We start from the raw sequence: 22,133 nt of genomic DNA, 5'->3' as shown, positions 1-22,133 counted from the left end.
AAATTCTGCATCTTTGTGATTTGAACCAATGCCAGATTGTCTACCTTTGAAACACCCCACTTATGGAGGCTACACTGATACCCTTGGGAAATCTGAAGTGTCCTTGAAAGAGTGTACGATCCTGTGTCTGGAAAGAAATATAACATAGATGCAGATGGATGTGCAAATTCAGAGACAAGACCTGCAGCATAAGTGGAGTTTTTGTCTGGACTAGCTGAAAGCTTTCACATCAGAAGTATGGTAAGCCAACCAGAATCACTCAACGAGAGAAAAATAAATGTGCTAAATTAACACCTGGCTTCTTCTTCCACACCAGAAGCAAAATGGGTAGAAATCTTAAAGTGTGTGAAAACTTTGAGGTCATAACACGTCCAGATGCTACAGGTAATACGTACGATAAAGGAGTAGCAAAACAACTTCTGCAACCAAAATATCTGTGCAAAATAACACACAAGTAAAATCATGAAGTTTTGGAACCCTAATGTTGCAATAACTTATTTTAAATGCAAGGTAGCCCTTAATTTTGAGTTGGAAAAAAATGTTCACTCTGTATTATTTTGATCTCTAACACATGTTAGCGATTCAGTGAATGATAACTGTTCCCAGAGACTAATTAATTTTAGATTTATGGAATGCTTTTCTTCACAGGAAGAAATCTAGTCAAGTTTAAAAATATTCAGCTGATCATTAATTCAATGCCATCTGTTCATAATTCAGTTACAACTACAATATTTATCACTCTAAGAATAGTCTAAGGAAAAAGAAGTTATTTTCAGAGATATATTTATGTATTAAAGACATTTTTAAAATCCATAATAAATATATCTTTAACAATGATGTACATGCTTGAGATGAATTATATCAAGACAGCTCTGCCCATCTACAAATGGCACAATATAACATGTCTAGTATTGGCATAATTTGGAACTTGAAACTTAATCCTGTACTAAATGGAGGCAAAAGAAAGGCAAATAAACAACGTCATTTATAAATAAGCACAAAAAAGCAGCAATGTTCTAGCTGTGGCTATCAATTGCTATTTTACAATGTATTTTAATGTTTCAGTGTTACATTGAAGTTCATTTTGGAACTATATTTCTTATGGGACTTGGAGCAGTGCTCCAAGTGAATGAATAGAAATTAAAATTCAATACTGATGTTTTTATAAAACAATAATAATTTCAACATAAAACTGAGATGAAATTTCTAATAGTCTAAAGATATGTGAGGGGAATTTCCATGAAACAGAAATATGTTTATTATTTATTTTTTAATATTAGTCATCTAATTTATATGAACCAGAACTTTCTCTCTAAGAGGTTCACAATCTCACATGGACAAATAATTTTCATGGGCAAACAAAAATGTTTCCAAGCCTGACTGTTCACTTGCAAGAATCTCTTTCACAAATAGAAACAGGCTAATTTCCCATAAATGCTTCAGCAATAAAACTGATAGAACTCAGACTTTTCAAAGATTATTTAGCTGAAGAAAGAATCTAAGTCTACAATCAAATTACTTCTCACCCCTATGTTTGAAAAATCTCTTTGCTGTTATTTCAACACCTCTAACACGATCAGCAGGCTGTTGAATTTCTACCTCCAAGTGTTCTCTGAAATAAATATGAAAATAAAGAACACCAGAAAGATCTCACTGCCCTTCTCTTTCTCTTAAATTATATCTTTGTATTTAATTAACTTAAAATAGTCTTCTCAATTTTTACCCCTATTTTGTCCTTCACCTCTCAGAATAATATATTCCTGACAATATTAGTGAGCTGTCTGAACATCATGGAAAAAAGGCGTAAAAATAAAATCTTAATGTCCTGTCAGAGACTTGTTAAAGGTCCAGATGTTGTAGGTAATTTAATAATGCTTAGCACCCAGCAGCAGCCTTGTGAATGTCACAAGGCATGCACAGCAGCTGTTTTTGAAGTTAAATGAAGTATTAGCTTCAGATAAAACTAAAGACAAAGAATTAGGACCATCTTTGGAAGATGTATGCTGCCGCCTTCAAACCCACTCCTATACCTCTAAAACCTACTTATTTCCTCTAAATAACACCATTTCTTTGGCTCTTGGGATGTCTCTCCTACAAAAGGAAACCACTTCTCCTTCCCTGCTCTGAACATTTGGGCAGTAGTTAGGCTCTCTGTCCTGGCCAACAGCATGTGGGTAACAGCAGCAGGACAGATGGCAATGGATTAATGTTTAAACACTAACACTTCTGCAGCACCATGAAAACACTAATCACCTCTTCCCACTCAGACTCTACTTCTACAGTTAAATCAATCTGTACTTCTACAGTTAAATCAAACTGCTCATAGTTCCAGGTCCTCTGATTTGTTATGGGGTTGGGTTGGGTGGGATGGGAAGAGGATAAAGTATTTGAGAATTACAACAGCGTACCTTTTTCTCTCTTTCAGTGCCAATTTTCTAGAAACAGTGGAAAGGTCCAGATTTGTATTTAAAATACAATAAGGTAAAATAAAAAGCCTGTAAAGCACCAAAGTAAACTGGACTGAAGTACCACTGCCAGATAGCTATTGATAATTAAAATCTACTTCATTATGTGTCCAGGCTCACTACAGGCGCTCTGGGGTCAAAGTTAGCACTGATATGAAACACTAAAAGGCAGTGAGCTGAAGCTCATACCAAGCAGATTGTACACCTCTCTGCACAGTCACTGCTGTACTCCTGCTCCCCTCCATAATCCCTGCCTGAAAAACACTGATTTAGTGCTCCCTTTCATCATTTTCATATCACCTCTAAAGTGACAGTGGGATAGACCATTGTGCTTTCATGAGAAAAAGAGGCTTGTGGTGGCTTCTTTTTGAAGGCTGCCCTACAGGAAGCCAGCACCTCACCCATCCTTAGCACGCCAGGTTCTCCTGCCAGCACCGCATCAAAAATAAGGTACCGGACCTTAAAATTCCCTCTGAATTTAGATCATGGACAAACAAGGAAAGGAAATAAGCTGCATTTATTTTGTCTATGGTACAAAAAGAAAATGATCAGACTATTTATAAAAGTACAAAGTGTGTTTTTCTCTTTGTCTGCCATTACAGACAGAAAAGATGCTTTTCACGTTAGATCAATACAACTTCAGATATGAACTAACACGAGCTGTACCTTGTATCCGAGGTAGAAATAGTCTTCCTGAGCTCAGACTGAGGGAAAAAAAGAGAAGAAAAGTTGGATCAAGACTCAAATGACAAAAACTTTTAGAGTCTGAAGAAGGTAGAAAGAAGAAAGAAAATATACTGAATGCAGAAATAAGGGGATGGGGAAGAGGTCTTAAGATCTCAGCTCTGGAAGTACTGGAGTTGTTTGTTTTAAGATTCAAAGAAGATTCTGTGTAACACACTACTGAGGATGATAAAACTTAAAGCAAAGAATCATATCCACTCCATAGACATTTTGGATAAGGTTTTCATTATCAATAATGCAGAAGCACTCTCTCCCTTGAAACAACCATGCTTAAATTGCATAGAATTCAATTACTGTTCTACTGCTGCTTGCAGTTGTGTTTATTCATAGAGAATTTTTAATTCTTGATATCCCAACTGATGTGATATGCTCTTGTATCTCAGGAAGGAGGTATCAGGCTAAATAATGGCAATACCTACAAGATAGAATTACTACTTGGTCCTAATAACTGACAGAGGGATATCTTATTACTCCATTTTTACAGCATAGTTTTCCTGTAGCAATTCATGTGGCAACGAGGGAAACTAAGGATATATTTAACACCATATTTCAAATATTAAACAGCAATGAAGTGTTATGTCTGCACATAACATACAATAAGATTATCATAATGATATGAAAGATATTGCTAAAAAACTGAAAATATGCCTAATTTATCAAATGGATTCAGAAGTAAGTGTGAAGCATCTCTTTCTTTCAAAGAGATCTTGTTAACCAAGCACAAATTGGAGAGAAAATGATTGATGTAGTACATTTAATATTTTTATGAGTTAATTGTGTAATGGATGTGTAAAAAAGTATTACTTTTCAATCCAGTTAATGCAAGGGCTTGCCACAAAGTGATATTTGCCATAGCTGAATTTCAAATGCATGCATGAAGATAAAAACAGAAAAATGATGCAACTAATTTACAAGTGAAATAGAAACAAAAATTAGAAAGGAGTTGTCTTTCTCTTGATGCTGAATCAAAACAAACAAAAAATGCCTTCTATTATTTGTAAATTACTTAAACAGAGAATTGCAAGAGAAATATGGATGTATTTCAAATAAATTATGATGTTAATTTTTTCAGGATTAGTTTGGCAGACCCATCAAAGTGCTGGCAAGCAGGTCAAAGTTTGGACCAGTTTTCAGAGACCTTCACATTTTCCTAATATCTCACTTTAGGATAATTAATTAATGTGAGTGGATTATCATGACAGTTTAGCCAAAGTCATTAAGAGTATATATTAGATGAACTCCTAACACAAAACCTGCTACAGCACAGATGCTTTGTAAAAAGACTTTTCTATGACTAGACAGACAGAAATGGAGGCAACATCATGTTGCACTGTAAATTATGAGGAGGGATGAGTCTCAGATTCCAGCTGGACATTTCAACTGTTCTGAGCAACATGGCTCACTTTCTGACTGCCTCTTGGCTCATCCCACGGGCTTTGCCAGGAGGAGACATAAAGCCATATGGCCTTCCAGGCACTGCTCCATCATTCCTTCTGCAGTGATTCCTGAAGATGAAAGAATCCTTTAACTCTGCGCTTACGTGCAAGGTAAACTAAGCTGTAGAAAAAAGAACAAGCTATCTCCCATTTACCTCCATTTAAAAGATCTTGCAATGGATTTGTACCACAAACTAGCACACAAGATGCATTTTCACCTCCTGATAAATTTGTTATGCTCCTACATTTGCTTAACTGGCTAAAAAAGTTAAAGAAATATTATACTTTAAAATTAGTACACTCAGAATGTATAGGATTTTGCTGTGTAAATTACCAAATACTCTCTGAATGACAACGACCTAACCTAAAAGTTAACGGGAAAATACCAACTAATGATTGTCAACAGAAAATTCTATTTAAGGTGGAAAAAACCTGAAAATATTTAAGCAATGCAAGTAATTTAGCCCAGAAATTAGGGACTCTGTGTTCATTTTTTTTCTGTATTAGAAAATTAAGAGGAAGTGAAGTAACTATAAGTTGAAAACCTTCACCACAATAACTTGATAAATGAAAAAATGTCCCAAAAGAAGATTTTAAGCTATTACATATTCATTCTGAATTTCAATGTGAAATTGTCCTCTTTGTATATAACTGCAAAAACTGGACTACTAATTCATCTAAGCGTGGTAAAATGAATTGCCTACATTGCTTATTTGCATACATTAAAGTGGTATTAGGGACCAAAACTTGTGTTTATTCAGTCTGTATTTCAGTTAAGGAATAGAAATTGAGAGAATGCTTAGAAATGGATAATTCATTTATCTGGCTTTGTTTTGCCATATTTTCTTAGCAATAATAATTATCCTACTGTACCACAGCAGTACAAGAGTAATTGCCTTAATATGGAAATTAGACTAGCAGAATGTTTAATGTATTTCAGATTTTTGAAATCTCACTGCAGTTTGGAATGACAGGTAGGCAAACCTCTTTGCAAGCAGAAGGAGAAAGCCTTTCTTTCACATACTCCTGACAAGTTCTAATCCATGTTTGCTCAGTTGAAAGGCAGAAGCTGATGAGGGATCATAAACCAACTCATCCCTTTCCTCCCAGCACTCTACTACAGACGATACAAGAACAATTATGCAGATAAGAGAAGAGCTGAGACCATTTTTTCCCTTTTCCAACAGTAAGGAAAAGATGTATGTTTATGATCGTCCTAAAACCACCCTCTTCTTGCAATACTTGGGAGAAAAGACCTTACATTTGAGGCTACAGTATATGCAAACAAGATTCAAAACCAGAAACATTTCTTGTCTCATTAAGCATGTTATTAATGGATACTTAGTTCAAGTTCATAAAAATTTCAAACAAATGTTTGACAAAAATACCAAAGATTTAGAGCAACATGTATACATGTGTTTGTACACATACCTTATAATTATTGTTGGTACCCCATAGAGAAAGAATATATTATAACATTTCGTTACTCCCACAGATTATTCTAAAAGCAAGAATACTTGAAATGTTGTATATCTTGCTTCAGTTCTACATTGTTATCTAAATGTTGCAGAGAGAGCACCAGGAGTGGCCTTGAGGTGATGAGTTACTTTGAGGACCTCAGAAGCGAAGGGGTAGCAGGATGTGTTACCTGCTAAGGTATCACTTGATATACAGCATATAGGTATGGATGATGAAGGAGGCACCCACTCCCACAAAGTTACATACCTGCAGTTTCTAATGTCCAACATTTTCTGCACAACAAACCAAGCACTCTTGATGGAGCCCCACAAGTAAGCAAGCACATCTTAAAGACAAAGATCTCGGAATACACAAGACAAGTTTTGTGGTAAATGTATGGAAAGGATCTCCAAGTGTGACAAGTTATTTGAGTATATCTTTTAGCAGTGTTATCAGTCTTTAGCAGTGCTGCAATTGAAAATCATACATCTGCCTGCTACTTTCAAAAAGTAGCTGCAAGAATGTGATATAAATTTGGTATTCAAATATTTTTCCTGAATTTGCATGGCTCTGGAGATCTCAGTGACTAGAGAGACAGGTTCAGGAGCTCTCCAAAGCTGTGACTTGTACAGGTCTGGATGTCTGTGAGAGTTATGATTCTGTCTGAGGGCTGAAAGCTTAGCAAAAACAAAATGCTTTTTTTTTTTTTGTGCATTTCAGATATCCCTAGAGTTCTTTATGAATTGAAAAGGGTCAAACAGTAGCAGAAATACCTGTCAGAAGCAATTATTGCAGTAAGGAAAAAAGTAAGAAAAAACACCTCTCAAAAAAGAAAACCAACAAAGTTGAAATAATAATCCAACCTGAGGATGAATTTACATTAAATACAAATGTGTGTTTCAGTTTCAAAGGTCACATTACATTTTTTTTTAGTGCTTGTGAGCCTAATATACTCCACTCAAAAGCAGGAAGAGCTATCTAAGATGCGCAGACAGCATGGAGACAAAAGACTTGTTGGTTCAAAGGGTGCAACTAATGTGCATTTCTAAGATTGGTAGAAAAAAAGAATAATTTTCATATAAACTGTGCAAACATTGATTAAACAGAGAAAAAATGTTGTGTAAAGGTAATTCTGTAGAATGCACACTGCAGAAGTATAAGTAAGTAAGGGCTGAGAGGGGAGAGATCTGTCAACTTATCCAGCAAAATTCAATGGATTGTCATCTTTTCATCTTTATTCTGCACATACAATTCATGTCTGTGCTACATCTGCTCCATTGGTCTTAAATGGCATGTCTAAAAACTGAAGGCTGTGGAGTCCTCTTGGAGATGCAGACACAAACTTGGCAGTTTCCAGACCATATGTCATGAATAGACTGGAGTACAAACCAACATCTCTTGCTCAGTTGGTACAGTTTCCAACAGAAAGCACTGCTACAGCTGTGACTTTCTCTCTGTACAGATTTTGGTGCCAGTATAAAAAAATGCTGTATTGCAATAATGGGTGTACCCTTGGTCCTTTATGTCCTGAAGCATAACTTGAATTTATACCATTTAAACATGCAACCACTCAATCATCCAATACACTTAGTTACTTTTTAAAAACAATAAATTATTTAATATCCTTTGTCTTCACTCCTCCTAGATTAGGATGTTTCCCAAGATGTCTTAATGATGCATTTTAATGACATATTCTGTCACTTACCGAATTGAATACCCATTAAGAGTTTCACTGGATTTTTTTTCCATCTCCCTTAATGAACATATAGCCATATTCCCACCCAGCCCAATAATAACACTTTCTTACATTAATCCATCTTCCTATTACAGTTCTAATTATACGCTCTTAAGGCTGTCTTACTGTTACATGGCATGGTTTCAAACACCACAGAAAGAATTTTTAGTTGTCCTAAAATTTGGGATGAGTGGCAATGTGGTTGCCAAACACAGGATGAGACCAGCCTATTTGCTGGTTTGTGGTATCACTTCAGTCCTGTGAAATGAAGATAAAATGCCAATGATATCACATGTATAAAAAGTGCATTATCATCCTTTTGAATGCACTGGCATCCTTCTTTCATTGTAGAATGTTCCTGCTATGCATATTAATATGTATTCTATTTTTTTACTGCTTATTATTCAACTCTTTAAAAACTGAACAGATAATGACATTTCAAAGTTTTAACTAGATTTTTTTTCCCCCAAGACATGATAATTTGCTTTTTTGTTGCTGTTTAAAACATTTTTCCTCACTGTTTATTTTCATTCCTTTCACTGGGCAGCCACACAAACAGCTGCTTCAGCACACATCACTACTGAATGGACAGAGAGCATTTCTAAAGACAGGGACTTTCTGGGGCACATTTACAACTAATAGGAAAAACAATATTTTCTTTTGTCAGCAAACTTTGTATGGAAAAGACCCCTACCATTCTTTCAGCAAATGTAGCCATGCTTTTACCCAGACAAAAGTAAAAACTTGTCTCTGTTCTGTTTTTCACAACAAAAAAAAAATTAGAAGGGAGTGCCTTAATAATATATTTTTACTTTTAGATTCCTGTAAATGTCTTTGATTTCTTAATAGGAAAACATTCAGGGTTTACTAATTCTACTGGCAGTTGTGACTGTCTGTATTAAGAAGTATTTAAAAAGAGATAAGGAGTATTTTAACATGCATCCAATACTGTACCAGGGATTCACAAAAAAACCCAGAAAAATATTTTTATACTGATATAAGAAATGGCAAAGGTCATATATGAAACAAAGAGGAAGATAGATTAAGAAGTAATGTAAATACAATATTAAAATTTAACAAGCTTCTAGTCTCTACGGACGGCAGCAGCTGCACACCAAGAAGCTTAAAGAGTTCACCCTAATGACGGTAACATAAAAACATAGGGTTTTTTTCAGGAATCCATGTTTTTAGAATATTAACCTCTAGTGTGATGCCTTTAAGTAGGTCAGCCTCAATACACTCACACACATTTTCAGTGCTGGATTCACGCAGCCAGAATAGTGTCAGTGATAAAAATATTGTATCTATTTCAGCCAATGTGAATGTCTGCCGTGGACAACTCACCTTTTTGCAGTTACCACCTGAAGAGGTTTTAACAATAGAGTTACCATACCATTACAAAATGCAGTTCTCTATCATCTTAACTCTATTGTAAAACCATAGAGGTTTTACAATAGAGTTAAGATGATAGAGAACTGCATTTTGTAATTGCACTGGGCAAGCACAATATGGCCAGAACAGGTGTTACCTTAATTTTCCTCATCTGTACCTGCTAGCAAGTCTGGTTACCTTTGCACGCTCATTCGATGTGGATGCTCAGGGAAATCAGTGCAGATGGTGTGTCACTGCGTGCACTTGGAAAAGATTTTTACAACTAGAAGCCACTGTCTTCAGTCACTATGAAAACTTAGCACAGATTACAACTAGAGTGTAAATTAAAATTATTTGTGGGCATAACCTCAGCACATGAGGAAAAAACAATGAATAAAACACATCTTAATCCAGAAGTAAAATGAAAAAAATGAAAACAAATAAAGTCTAAGCGGTGTCTCCTTGAATTTGATATATTAAGGTCTTATGAATGTATGTTGTTATATTTTTTATCCCATTCCCAGAACTAGTAAATAATCTTTCAGTGATTCTTCTGGCCAATATTCTTAAAAATAAATTAATATCAGTACTCCTCTAGTTCAAAAAATATAATAAAATATTACTTCATATTTATTAACACAAGAAGTATGATTCATACTAAAAACAAAGTATAACAATAAATTTCATAAAACGGGGGGAAATACATGGTAAGTGAACAAGATTAGTAGAGGATTCTTTACCATCCATTTCATTTGGAACTGCTATATTTTATGCTTTGTAAAATATCAGTTTTAATGAATGGTTGGAAATATGTTACCTTTTCATTTAATGTTTGTAGAGACTAGGAAAGCAGTTTGGTTTTTGGGGGGTTTTTTCTGGTTTTTAACATTCTGTAACTCCAACCACTTTGAATATGTGCTGATACAAATGCTCTACACAAAGTGACAGGGCCAAATCAATTGCCACTGAGGTAATGGAAGACTGACAGAAAGTGTAAGAAAATTGTGGTTATTTTCCTGCTGAAAATGTTGTTGAAACATATTTTGATGAAGCATTTTCAGTTTGTTTTGTTACAATGGTCTCAAAAATAATAATTTTTCATTAGGCTTTTTTCATTTTGGCTGTTTTGAGGCATTTCTAGTTTTTCTTCTTGAGCTAATGCTGAATCATGCTCTTATGATCCATTGTATGCAATGGTTTTTGAGCATGGTGATGTGATTCTTTTTCCTGACTTTTTAGTAATATTTTATATGTGATGATAACAAATGAAACCTATTAATAAAGCTAAATTGATAAACATAACAGTCAATAAAGAACACTCACCTACTGTCAGTTGTCCAGTTAACTGTCCCATGTGATTTCTTGCGTTCACTGTTACATTTCTGTCAGACTGTAAGACCAGTGGACTATCCTGGGAAACATGTATGAGACAATAAATGAGAGAACAAAAAATTGAGGTAAAATTAAGTTAGAACTTAGTATTAACATGCATGCTGAGAGGGAAGTTGTGTCAAGCATAACAGTCCTTTTTGATAATTTCATCAAATATTTTACAAGTCAAATTTTTATATTAAAGAATACCAAGAGTTCTACTTTAAACTTGAAATCCTTGTGCATACAATCCCTGCTTCAGAAATCAGACTTCAACTTGATTTCTTTGCATGCCCGAACACTCAAATTTGGGTTTTAATTTCCTGTTAATATTACAAAGTTCCAAATTCCAAAAACCATAATGCCAACCTGTTCCACTAGCCTTTCCCATGTATGGTTAACCTATACTTTTCTAACTACCTAACTAACACTATATTGTATTATTCCATTAATCTGCACAATCTATAATATTTGCATTGCACTTTCTAAAACCTTGCAAACACAGATGTAAAGACAAGAGATGAAGATAAAGAGAATTGTTACTCTCAAAGAAAACAATGATAGCACTGGAAGGTGAGATCTTGTAGCAGAGAGCCCTGATCCACTGCCATTAGTACTTTACTGGTACTATTAGGGATCAAACTGATACAGCAGGGAGACAAACACTTTATGCTAACCACAGTTTTAGCATTTTTAAAGTCACTTGGCAGGATTACTATCTGGCTCTCAGCATACAGCTAGGTTTGAGCTTTTGAAAAATGTTTGCATATACAAACATTTGTGTTCAAAGCCAGCATAAACAATCCCAAAAAGAATGGGATTTTGCTTCTAGAAGAACGAGGAGCCACATGCACTCCTTTAAGGGAAGTGCAGATGTGCAGGAAAGGAGCAGAGCTTCAACAGAGAGCTAAAAGAAACAGCCTAAAAAAAAGTGCAAGCTCACCAATCATGCTCTCACTCGAGTGGGGTGAGAGCATGAGAGAAGGAAAAAAAAATAGGATTGTCGCTGCTGCTGCAGAAAAGCACTTTTCTTCCTGAAATCACCTGATAGCACAGAGCTCATTCCCTGAAGCTTGCAGAGAGACCATGGGTTCTGCAATGCTCCTGGCAGTTTGCTAGCACTCAGCATGCTTACCTATGTGTACCCAACAGCAGGAAGACAAACAGCTGGGGATGTGCCTTAGGTAGGAATGACTAAAGGCTAGGAAGAGATTTGGGAAATTTATTATATACTTGTTATATTCTTAGATTCTTCCCTGGGCATCCATTATTGGTTATCCCTGGATTAAGCATGTAAGATTAAAGAGACCTTGTTATGTGTGTCTCTTAATATATTGGTTCTTGCTGTTCTTGAAAGTTTTTTTAATAAGAAGGAAATTACATAAGGAGACATATATAAGGATTTATTTTTACCTGAATGATGCATAATTTCTCTAAAATTTTCTGTGCTTTACAGACCTTTCCTTTGTATCCAGAGTTTTCTTGTACAAGAAACATTCTTCCCATGATCTTTCACTATGATCATTAACTTTAAATGATAATCAGTTTCCTGGGAAGCCTGAAATAATTCTGAGATAATTTCAAGGAGTTCAGGTGTATTTAATCTCTCACTGGACTATGCTATGACCTCTCCAACATCCTGCCAATTACCTCTGCTTCACAGATTCTGGCAGATGAAAGAGACTGTTTGGCTTGCCCATTTTTCCAGATAAAAAGATATAATTATCAGTGAGACATTGGGTACAATTTTACTAGTTTGAGATGAACATGTGATGCAATCAAGGGAGCTTCTGGCAACAAAAGCAGCTGTTAAGGACCTTTTTCTCACCACTTGATTTCCACTTTTCTTATGGTCTTTTGAAAATCATTAGTCCAGGCAACTGCTGCTCTGGGAAAAGCAGTTGTCCTAATAGGCATCAGCAAGGCCAAACACTTTTAAGGAGCCCTTTCCACTTTTGTTTAGTCACTTTTTGGTTAAAAGTCTTCTCAGTTAGAATAACCTTATCCTTAGCAAGGGAGGATACAGCTATGCCTATTTTTGCCTGTTCAGCAAATGTTTGGAAACTTCTGCTCACAAAGACTGATCACAGTCAGATCTGAAGGTTTCTCTCCTCTCGCCATAGAAAAACACTTAACACAAACCTCAGGCTAAAATCTGCCTCCCAGGTTCTAGTTTTCAAAAAAGAATATTGGATATCAAATTTCAAAATACAGGATAATGAAAAATTAGATGAGCCAGCCTTCTTTCCTCTACTTTTCTTGTCTTATATAAGAGAAAAAAAGAGGGCTGAAGAAGTTAACTTAAATCTATATTCCTCATTTTCTGATGATAAATACAGAGCAGCAATCTTAAATATTGGACCAAAGAAAATGCAGTGGCAAAACTCCTATGAATTTAAGAAGTCCAGCATTTCATCCACATTGTTTACCTGCACTTTATTTTATGCAGGAAGTGCCTAAAGACGGAGGTTCAAGGAATTCACAAATAATCTGCTCAGAGGAGCTAGACATTCAGAGAAGTCTTAGCTGAAGTAAGTGGAATTATTGATTTGTAAGATGAGTATAAAGTGCAATGAATATTACTCATAGGAATACAAACATATATAAAGCATAAAAACACTGGATAATTTTTTTCTCTCCATGACCAGACCTGTTACTCTCTTGATGCAAACTTCAGGTTACAATGATTTGTGATGCCAATTCAAAAATTATACTGCAGATAACAAAACCCAACAATGTAAGAACATTCTTACAATTATGTAGAGCTTTAATAATGCTAATAACTAAAATATTACAGAAGGATACTGTCAGGGCCATGAGGGCTCTACCAGCCCTTACTGACCCTACCAAATGTCCCTGGAGGGACCCATTTCAGTCCAGCCCCACCTGAACTGAACCCTTCTGGTTCATTTGTGCTACTTGTCTCTCCTCTATAAGCCCCAAAGCACTACAACTTCAAGATTAAAGGTAAATCAGGTTAAAATGTTACAATAGTTACTTATTATCTGAAACAGGTTTACAGCTAGGATTCATAAAAGTAAAAACAATCTAATTAATTTAGGGGATATTTTCAGAAAGCTTTCTGAAATTTTAATCCAGTTCTAAATACAATGAAACATTTGAGGAAAAAGGGCTTGGTTTTTAATTGTTTGTGTTTGTTTAGTTTGGGGTTTTTTTGAGTAAGAATCACAGTTCAGCAATAAATATCCACTTTTGGTTTTACAATTAGATGAGCATATAATTGTAGGTATATGAAAGACTGATAGATTAAAATAATTTATAAAATCATTTTACCATTTTTGCATGAGCAATCATAGAAAAACTCTTTTTTAAATTTTAGACAGCTGGTTCAATTATTTTAAACATATTTTGGAAAAATTTTATACAGTATTCTAAAAGGCAATCCCAGCTAATTAGCTCAGATTTGAAGAGTTTTTCCAAAATGAACCTTTTAAATTAGAAACATTTTAATTGGAGAAATTTAATTCCAGTGAGTTTAATAAAACATTGGTTTACTTTAGGTAAGATGGTACACTGTATAATTAAATATATTCCCAAATTATGCTCAGAACACAGATAATTATGACAATACCAGCAACTTTGACACTCAGGAACAGCACTGATATGTCTACATTGTTATAGTGCAAGCAGTGGCTCTTTCATGATTTGATTTCTGTGCTTAGGCAAGTGTAATACTTCAGGTCTCTGGACTTCTACCTGGTGTCACACAGATGTAAAAATTAATGTAATAAGCAGGTAGGATGAGATCTGCCACAATATCTGCTGGCAGTTTGTAAGAGGATATAATGCTATATATTCTTTTATTTGAACCTACCCCCAGTATGGGCAGCCAAAATAATTATGGCAGAGCCTTTCTTTACAGGACAGTTCTCAAACATGCCCTGAAACACTCAGAATGACCATTGCATTACCAAGGCACCTTTACAGAAAGAAGAAATCAGTATTAAACTTTGGTTTGCTGAGAAACTCACCATCATCAGATTTTAAGAAATACAGAGAATATGTTTCCTCACTGCTGCAGAGCACCACATTTTGTCTGTTGCTTTAGAGATCATGCTGTAGGTGCCACTGAACAAGCTGATTGTCCGCACCTGGTCAGTGACCCCAACAGAAGAATGAAACATGTATGAGTTATTTGACCACTCCATAGGAACAAAATGAGAACTGAAAGAAATAGAAAGTACTGAGTGCTCTGGTCAGTGCAGCAGACCAAGGGAGGCAAAGGACAGATAAGTAGATGTGCAATAACTACAGGGGCAACTGCAGTTAAGGCAAATGACAGATGACAAGTGTGAAGAATATCTTGGAGGAATTCAGTGCAAAAGTTTAGAAGAAGGGTATGAACGACACAGTGTCAGTCAAGAAGGGTAGAAAGTAGAGCAAAGAAGATGTGAGAAGATGGAAGAAACATTCTGTAGAGTTTATCCATGGTCCAGAACCAGAGCATCAGCATGTTTTAGCTACATTCCTTGCAAATGGGAAGAGATGGGAGATCTAAAAAACCACAAATTTGTAGGGCTTGGAGTCTCAGAGACAGACTTTCTACCATTAAGGTTATTACTAGCCCTAAACAAACATGAAAAAAAATGCATTAGGAAAGATATGAAAGAAAAATACCAAAAAATTAAAGCAATTGCTGAGTTCTTGAGTAGGTAAAAAATTGAAGGCTCCATTAAAACTGTTGGAAGTTTGTACAAGTTTGGAACTGTTAAAACACAAACTAAAGAAAACTTTTTCATCAGAATAGTCCTGTGATATTTTTTCCAAGAATATTTCCAATATTCCACTATACCAATATTTACCAATATTCAGTATTTCCAAGAACATTCTCAAAAAATTCCCAAGAATTTTCCCAAGGTGTCAGGACAGCAGGGACCCCAACACAAGTGTTTTTCAAATAGGGAGAAATGAATAAAAGCTATTGCCCGAGTTATTCCTGGGCAATTCTGAGCTGAAGAGTTAACATGACTTCTGGTCCAATTTAATTAGATACTTTTTTTCTTCTTCATAGAAAATATAGATATTTTTTAAATTCCTGCTTTCCCAAAACAAAGTTTCACATGACAGTTTAGTGTTCTTCCTGTCTAATTGTCCCTTCAAACATGAAAATCCCAATTTAATTGCTACTAATTACACTTAAAATCACAAATCTGATTGAAAATTTTCAGTAAACACATTTGGACTTCTGCTTTAAGGAAACATTCCAGATATCTTAAAATTTTGACCAAATGTTATTAAAAGCCTGCATTTCTTCACATGAGATTTAAACACCAAGGAGGTTTGGAAAAGCACAAGCAAATAGTTTGAAACAAACAAATTAAACAATCCAGCTGATAGTTGAGGTTATTGATAATGTTTCAAGAAACATGCTTTCTAGATATTTCTTTTTCATCAAAGGATGTTCTCTTGATTCCCAGCCTTTGCTCTGTGTCCATATCAGCCATGTCATATGCTAAAGGCAATCACAGATATTGACTGACATACCAAATCAATTCCTGACACACCAAATCTCAGCTCAAACTCAGCTAAACCTACCAAAGTAACATAGATGTACCCAACAAGAATTATACACAGAGTTCCAAGAAGCCACATGAACAGTGATCACAGCTATAACCTCCAGATAGAAATAACCTACTTGTTTTACTTCCTTGTATAATGTACCATGACATTTTTATTATGGAAGAATCCAATCAAGCATAAAAAAACATACTTATAAAACAGAAGTAGAAATTTAAATAGCAGACAAAAGACATGGCTTTCATGGAATTGATTTAAACATCAAATAAAATTTAAAATGGGATTTAGGTATAAACATCTCAACTAAAAAATAAAGCAGCACTACATATGTACTTGGAGGAAGCTTGTTAAATGCCCAAAGCTCATGGCTTAGTCATTAAACTTGTGACACAAGAAGTAAAACTATATATCACTGAACTGCAAAGCCCCCCAAAACCTTAATGGACACAAATGTAGAAAACCAATATAAGTCCCAAAATCTGAAACAAAAACATTAAGGGTGGAATCACTGTACTTCACTCCTTTCAAACCTGCCAAAGTTCTTGTGGTGTGGGTGCATAACTTATTGAAAGGATTTTTGTCATTTAAGTTAGCTAAATGGTCACCAACAATTTGTTACTCTGTTTTCAGCCTTGGAAAGCAGTCTCTCAGTTCTTGTATGTATGCAAGTATTGACCACACTATACCATCAGAGTGAAACAGGACTGTCTTTCCCATGCTGTTTTAACTTAAAGCGCTACAACATGAAATATAGCAACAATTGACAGCAGGAAGAGGATGAAGCTATCACATGAAAATCTATATAAATCAAAGTATATTCATGCTTTTGAAAGCTATTTCCCAACACGGCTTATTGAGTGAGAATTTCTCTAATTATTTTAGATTAAGTAGCTGAGAGAAGAGAAAGAAAAATCACCAAAACCCTCTCAATATGCTGTAGTGAGTGATCTGATAACCTGGATATTTTTAAATAATTTATGAGATTTCTTGTTTCTGAGATGCTTATGAGGAAAGTGTGTCAACACCTGTTCACTTGATCTGTCAAGAATTATACATAATTTTTACGTGGCAATAAATGGAAAAATTGATAAAATTGAAAGAAATAGTCAAAATAAGTTTTTTTCATTATATTTATCCATTTCTATGGAAAATCTGAAACAAAAGTTCTGAAAAATATGAACTCTTCAGCAAATCAATAGGTTCTGGGTTCCTCTTTTGTAGTGCCTTGCAGACATAGAGCAAAGGACTACATGAAAATAATATTTCCATCAGCAGTTTTTATTTCACTAGGATTTCTTTGACAGATCTTTTCAAATTCTAAAGCTGAAGAAGAATAAACAAATTCTAAAGAAAGTTTAGGAAACAGAGAAAAATTTTAGAAATACATAAATTGTAGCAGAAATCTGGAATGAAGCTTATAGCTCAAAGCAGAAAAGAAAGACTTGCTGTTAAACAGAAAGTATTAGGAAGTCTTTAATGCACATTAAAATAAATATATTAAATAAAATTGTAAGACAAAAATGGCAAGATGAGTCATTAAATCTTTAGTTAGAATTGGTTTTTTAGGTGAATATTAAACCTATTATTTTATAGAATTATTCTAAAGGTGGCAACTTATATGACTAAATGATAGCACTAGTATTAACATCAGCTTTAAAAGAAAAAATCAGAGAAGTTAACTGTATTTTTTGTTTCTTCATGTAGCTCTCTTAGTTTCTACAATAGTATATTTTCTTTATATTTCCTGATAAGCCTTCCTTCAAGCACAATCACTCACTGCTGGATCCCAATTACCTCGGCAAAGCTTTCTGCATTGCTAGTTATTTCTACTGCTCCTGTGTTAAATAACCAGAAGCAAACACATCTCAAATGAACTTTGAAACCCTTAGTGAACAGAGGGGAAATTATTATTGTCACTTTACTGGGCCTTCCTCTGCACACACCCGCTACAATTGTTAGGTGCTTTCAGGCTGCATTATTGCACTTCGTTTAGACAAGAACTATCAATTAGGTGGACAATTAGCATAAGATACAACAAGGCTTTGGTCAAGGCATCAAAAGGAATGAGTAAGAATGGCAATTACAGGAATTACAGATAATTCACTGATTTTCTAACCAGAGGAAGGTCAAAGAAGGTGTAACTCCCCCTAATAAAGAACATGGAAAACTGCTAACAATGGATGAGGAGAAGGCTGAGAAGTCCTGAGGGAACTGGCTTATGTAGTTGCCAAACCACTCTCAATGGTATTCAAAAAGTCAAGGCAGTCAGGTAAAGTCACAGGTGACTGTAAAAAGGGAAATGTACCTAATTTTAAAAGGGTAGAAATTAGGACCCTGGGAACTACTGACCTGTCAGACTCACATCTGTGCCTGGGAAGATCATGGAACAGATTTCCTAGAAGCTGTGCTAAGGCTCATGGAAAATAGGGAGGTGTTGAGATACAACCAGCACAGCTTTTTCAAGGGAAAGTTCTGCTTGACCAAACTTGTGGCCTGTCACAGACATTTTTTCATAAATCCTTTTTTTTAGGATTATCCCTTCTGGGAAGCTGAGGCCCCAGAAGAAGAATGTAAACAATTGTTATCGGCTGCTGTGAAGTGTAGCAGGTGCACCTGTGATTGGCTCATGCTCCATGTTTACAACTGGGGGCCAATCACAGGAGCAAGCTCGGGGACAGATTCCCTGGACACAGAACTTTGTTATTCATTCTTTCCTATGCTATTCTTAGCTTGGCAGCTTCTGCAAATTCCCTCTCTATTCTTATTACTATAGTGATAATGTATTATATATCATATATTAATAAATCCAGCCTTCTGATCATGAACCAAGATTCTCGTCCATCTCTCTCACCCTGAGGAACCCTCGTCAAGTTGCTGTAATAGTGGCCTTATCTGATGGAGTGATTACAAGGGTCAAGAGTGACAAGGGAAGGGCCACAAATGTCATTTATCTGTAAATCTGTAAAGCCTTTGACATGGTCCCTCAAAACATCTTTCTTTCTAAATTGGAGAAAGAAGGATTTGATAGGTAGACTCTTGAGTGGATAAGGAATTTGTTGGATGATCACATCCAAAGGCTGGTGACGAACAGCTGCTGAGGGATATCAGTATATGTTGTATCATTTCGGGGTCTGCATTGGGACAAACACTGTTTTAATGTCTTCACCAATGACAAAGTGGTTGAGTGCAGCCTCGGCAAATTTGCAGATGACCCCAAGCTGAGTGGTGTGGTTGACACATCTAGAGGATGGGATGCCATCCAGAGGGACCTGAACATGCTTGAAAAGAGGGCCCATGGGAATCTCACACAATTTAACACACCCAAGTGCAAGGTGCTGCACCTGGGTCTGTGTGACCTCCAGGTATCAACACAGCCTGGGGATGAACAGATCCAGAGCAGCCCTACTGAGAGGGACTTGAGGGTGCTGTGAGAGGCTGGACATGACCCAGCCATGGGCACTCACAGCCCAGAGAGCCAAAGGTGTCCTGGCTGCATCCAGACCCCCGTGGGCAGGAGGGGAGGGAGGGGATTCTGCCCCTCTGCTCTGGTGAGACCCAACCTGGAAGGAACTTTGCATCCAACTCTGGAGTCCCCAACACACGAAGGACATGGAGCTGCTGGAATGAGTCCAGAGAAGGGCCACCTAGATGACAAGAGAGATGAAGCACCTTTCCTATGAGGAAAGGTTAAAAAATTTGGTGTTCATCCTAGAGAAGAGGTGACTTTGGGGTTACCTAATAGTGGCCTTCCAGTACACAAAATGAGCCTACAAGAAAGAGAGAGAGGGATTTCTTACAGGAGTATGTAGTGACAGAATAAAGGGGAGTGGCTTCAAACTGAGAGAAAGTAATTTTAGATTACATAGTAGGAAGAAATACTTTCCTGTGAGTGGAGAAGTACTGGTACAGGTTGCCCAGAGAAGTTGTGGATATCCCAGCCCTGGAAGTGGCCAAGGCCAGACTGAATGAGGCTTTGAGCAACCTGATCTAATGGAAGGTGCCCCTGCCCATGGCATAGGGGTTGGAACTAGATGACCTTGTACATGCCAGGACTGAAATCTTCAGCATTATTGCAAAGGTCTCAGCATCTGTTCTACCAGCTCCTAAGAAAGAAATTCAGTCCAAACTTGTCTGTGCAGCAATTTCTTTCATGAAAGCAACTTCTGTGGTATCATTGAGAAAATTCAATTTTGACTGTCCAGCTAGAAGAGTCAGGTAGCTTTCCACGTGGCCTGGCTGTAAAAGAACAAAAGCTAATTTTTAGCTGTTTTAATGATGGAACCCTTACTTACACCTTTCCATACTCCCTGCAGACAGTCACAGTGTTCTTTTCAGGACCACCGGTACTTGCATTCCCAATGTCTCCTATCTTTTCATAAGAAAGCATTTGTCTCATGATTTCTTGTCATTTTCTCTTCTTGATTATTAAGCTTCCCTAGGTGATAATGGACTATAAAAACTCTTTTCCTCCTCCTTTCTTTACTACACACCATTCCTGATTCTATGGTTAAGGCTGCTCTGAATTTCCCTGGGAAAATGATGTCTGCTGGCAACTTCTCACCTTAGGGAGGAGAGTGTGATTTTCTCATATTGAAAGACAACCATAAAATTCTCTGTTAACAAACATTGCTGACATAAAAAGGAATGAAGATGTTTCATACCTTTGGATGGTACAGCATCTTCAAGTTTTGAATAGTATACAAACAGCTAATAAGTAAATCTGAACAGTCTTTGCTTTCCAATCCTCCAGACAGGCCCGCAACAAGATCTTAATTTGACTGCTTATTTTTTAACAAAGTATGCATTTTCTATCACTATAGGGTATGAACAATCAATAGAAAATGCTACATTATCTTGAAAACAACAAGTAGAAGAGAGTATTTTAAGATTAAAACCAACAAGAATCTCCTACATATCATGCATTCACCCTTAATCCTTACACATCAACATCTAGAATGCGACCTTGAAAAGTATTATCTCAGGTTTTGCCATTCAGTATTCTTTAACCTTGTAAAATATTTGATAAGAAGCTTTGACATTAGAATGACACAAAGTTGGCCAATATGTGAGCTCAGAATTTGTTTCATGTCTCCTCTAAAACTTGTTCTCTTTGGAAAGGAGATACTCATCCCCACATTTATTGTAGGACAAATCTTGCTGGTTCAATAAATGGCCTTTCTGTTAGGAAATTTGCCTTGAGATTTGCCAATCACAGACTAAAACAAGTCACTGGACCTGTTCTGAAGGTCAAAATTGAGGAAATAAAATCGTTTTGAACGGATTGTGGTTCAGGGAAGGATTTGGCATATGCTCCTTCAGGGAAGCATATTATTTCCCAGTGGGAACTGCACTATTGTCAACTTTACTATTGAGATAATTGCCACCTTTTAGTAACACAGATCTTTTTCAAAGGATATAATTAACAATCTGACTTTCATTTCAACTCTGTAGCTATTCAGAATGTATTTCTGTTTCAGTAACTGGGTAATTTTTTCCACACCAAACACTTTTCACTGCAGATTTTAAAATACTGAGAAAAACATCTCTCTACTTACAAAGTCTACATCAAATAGAGCTTCTCGACTGCACTTTTTCACAGATAACATTTAGACTGAAAAAACATGAGAAATGCCATGGACCTGGACCACTTCTGCAACCTGCAGAATGAATAAATAGAGTCCCAAACACTGAATTCCTTTTAAATTCAAGATCACTGAGCAATATGAGAACATAGAAATTGTTATATTTCCTCAGTAACAGTGGTAAACTGCCAGAAAGATGTCATTCTGGCTTGCATTAGTGTTTGAGTATTTTTCATGCTTCTGCATACACAAAGCTGTGCACACAGCATACCAAAAAATTGAGAATGCTTTCTGCTTTTTTTTTCTTCATTGTTGGCACAACAGTAGTTTTAATATTTTATGTTGTACTTCAGTCAGCTAGTCAAGCTGTCCTAAATATAAAGAGATCAAACAGTTCCAGGTGATTGTGTATCAAAATTTTATACTAATCATC

The 22,133-nt window shown here is 36.0% G+C and overlaps 1 protein-coding gene across 9 annotated transcripts in view; it reads right to left on the bottom strand.

Moving 5' to 3' along the window:
- SGCZ (sarcoglycan zeta) overlaps nucleotides 1-22,133 on the bottom strand; it is a 391,625-nt gene that overhangs the window by 52,549 nt on the left and 316,943 nt on the right. For all 9 annotated transcript variants that reach the window (XM_074541471.1, XM_074541468.1, XM_074541469.1 and 6 more), the window contains one exon: nucleotides 10,533-10,620. In XM_074541471.1, coding sequence (XP_074397572.1) covers nucleotides 10,533-10,620 — 88 coding nt within the window. The remainder of the gene's footprint in view (nucleotides 1-10,532; nucleotides 10,621-22,133) is intronic.

This window comes from Zonotrichia albicollis, chromosome 5 (genome assembly GCF_047830755.1).
Source record: "Zonotrichia albicollis isolate bZonAlb1 chromosome 5, bZonAlb1.hap1, whole genome shotgun sequence".
Taxonomy (NCBI): Eukaryota; Metazoa; Chordata; class Aves; order Passeriformes; family Passerellidae; genus Zonotrichia; species Zonotrichia albicollis.
Note: the sequence above shows the minus strand (reverse complement) of the source record. Positions and strands in the feature narration are given on the sequence as shown.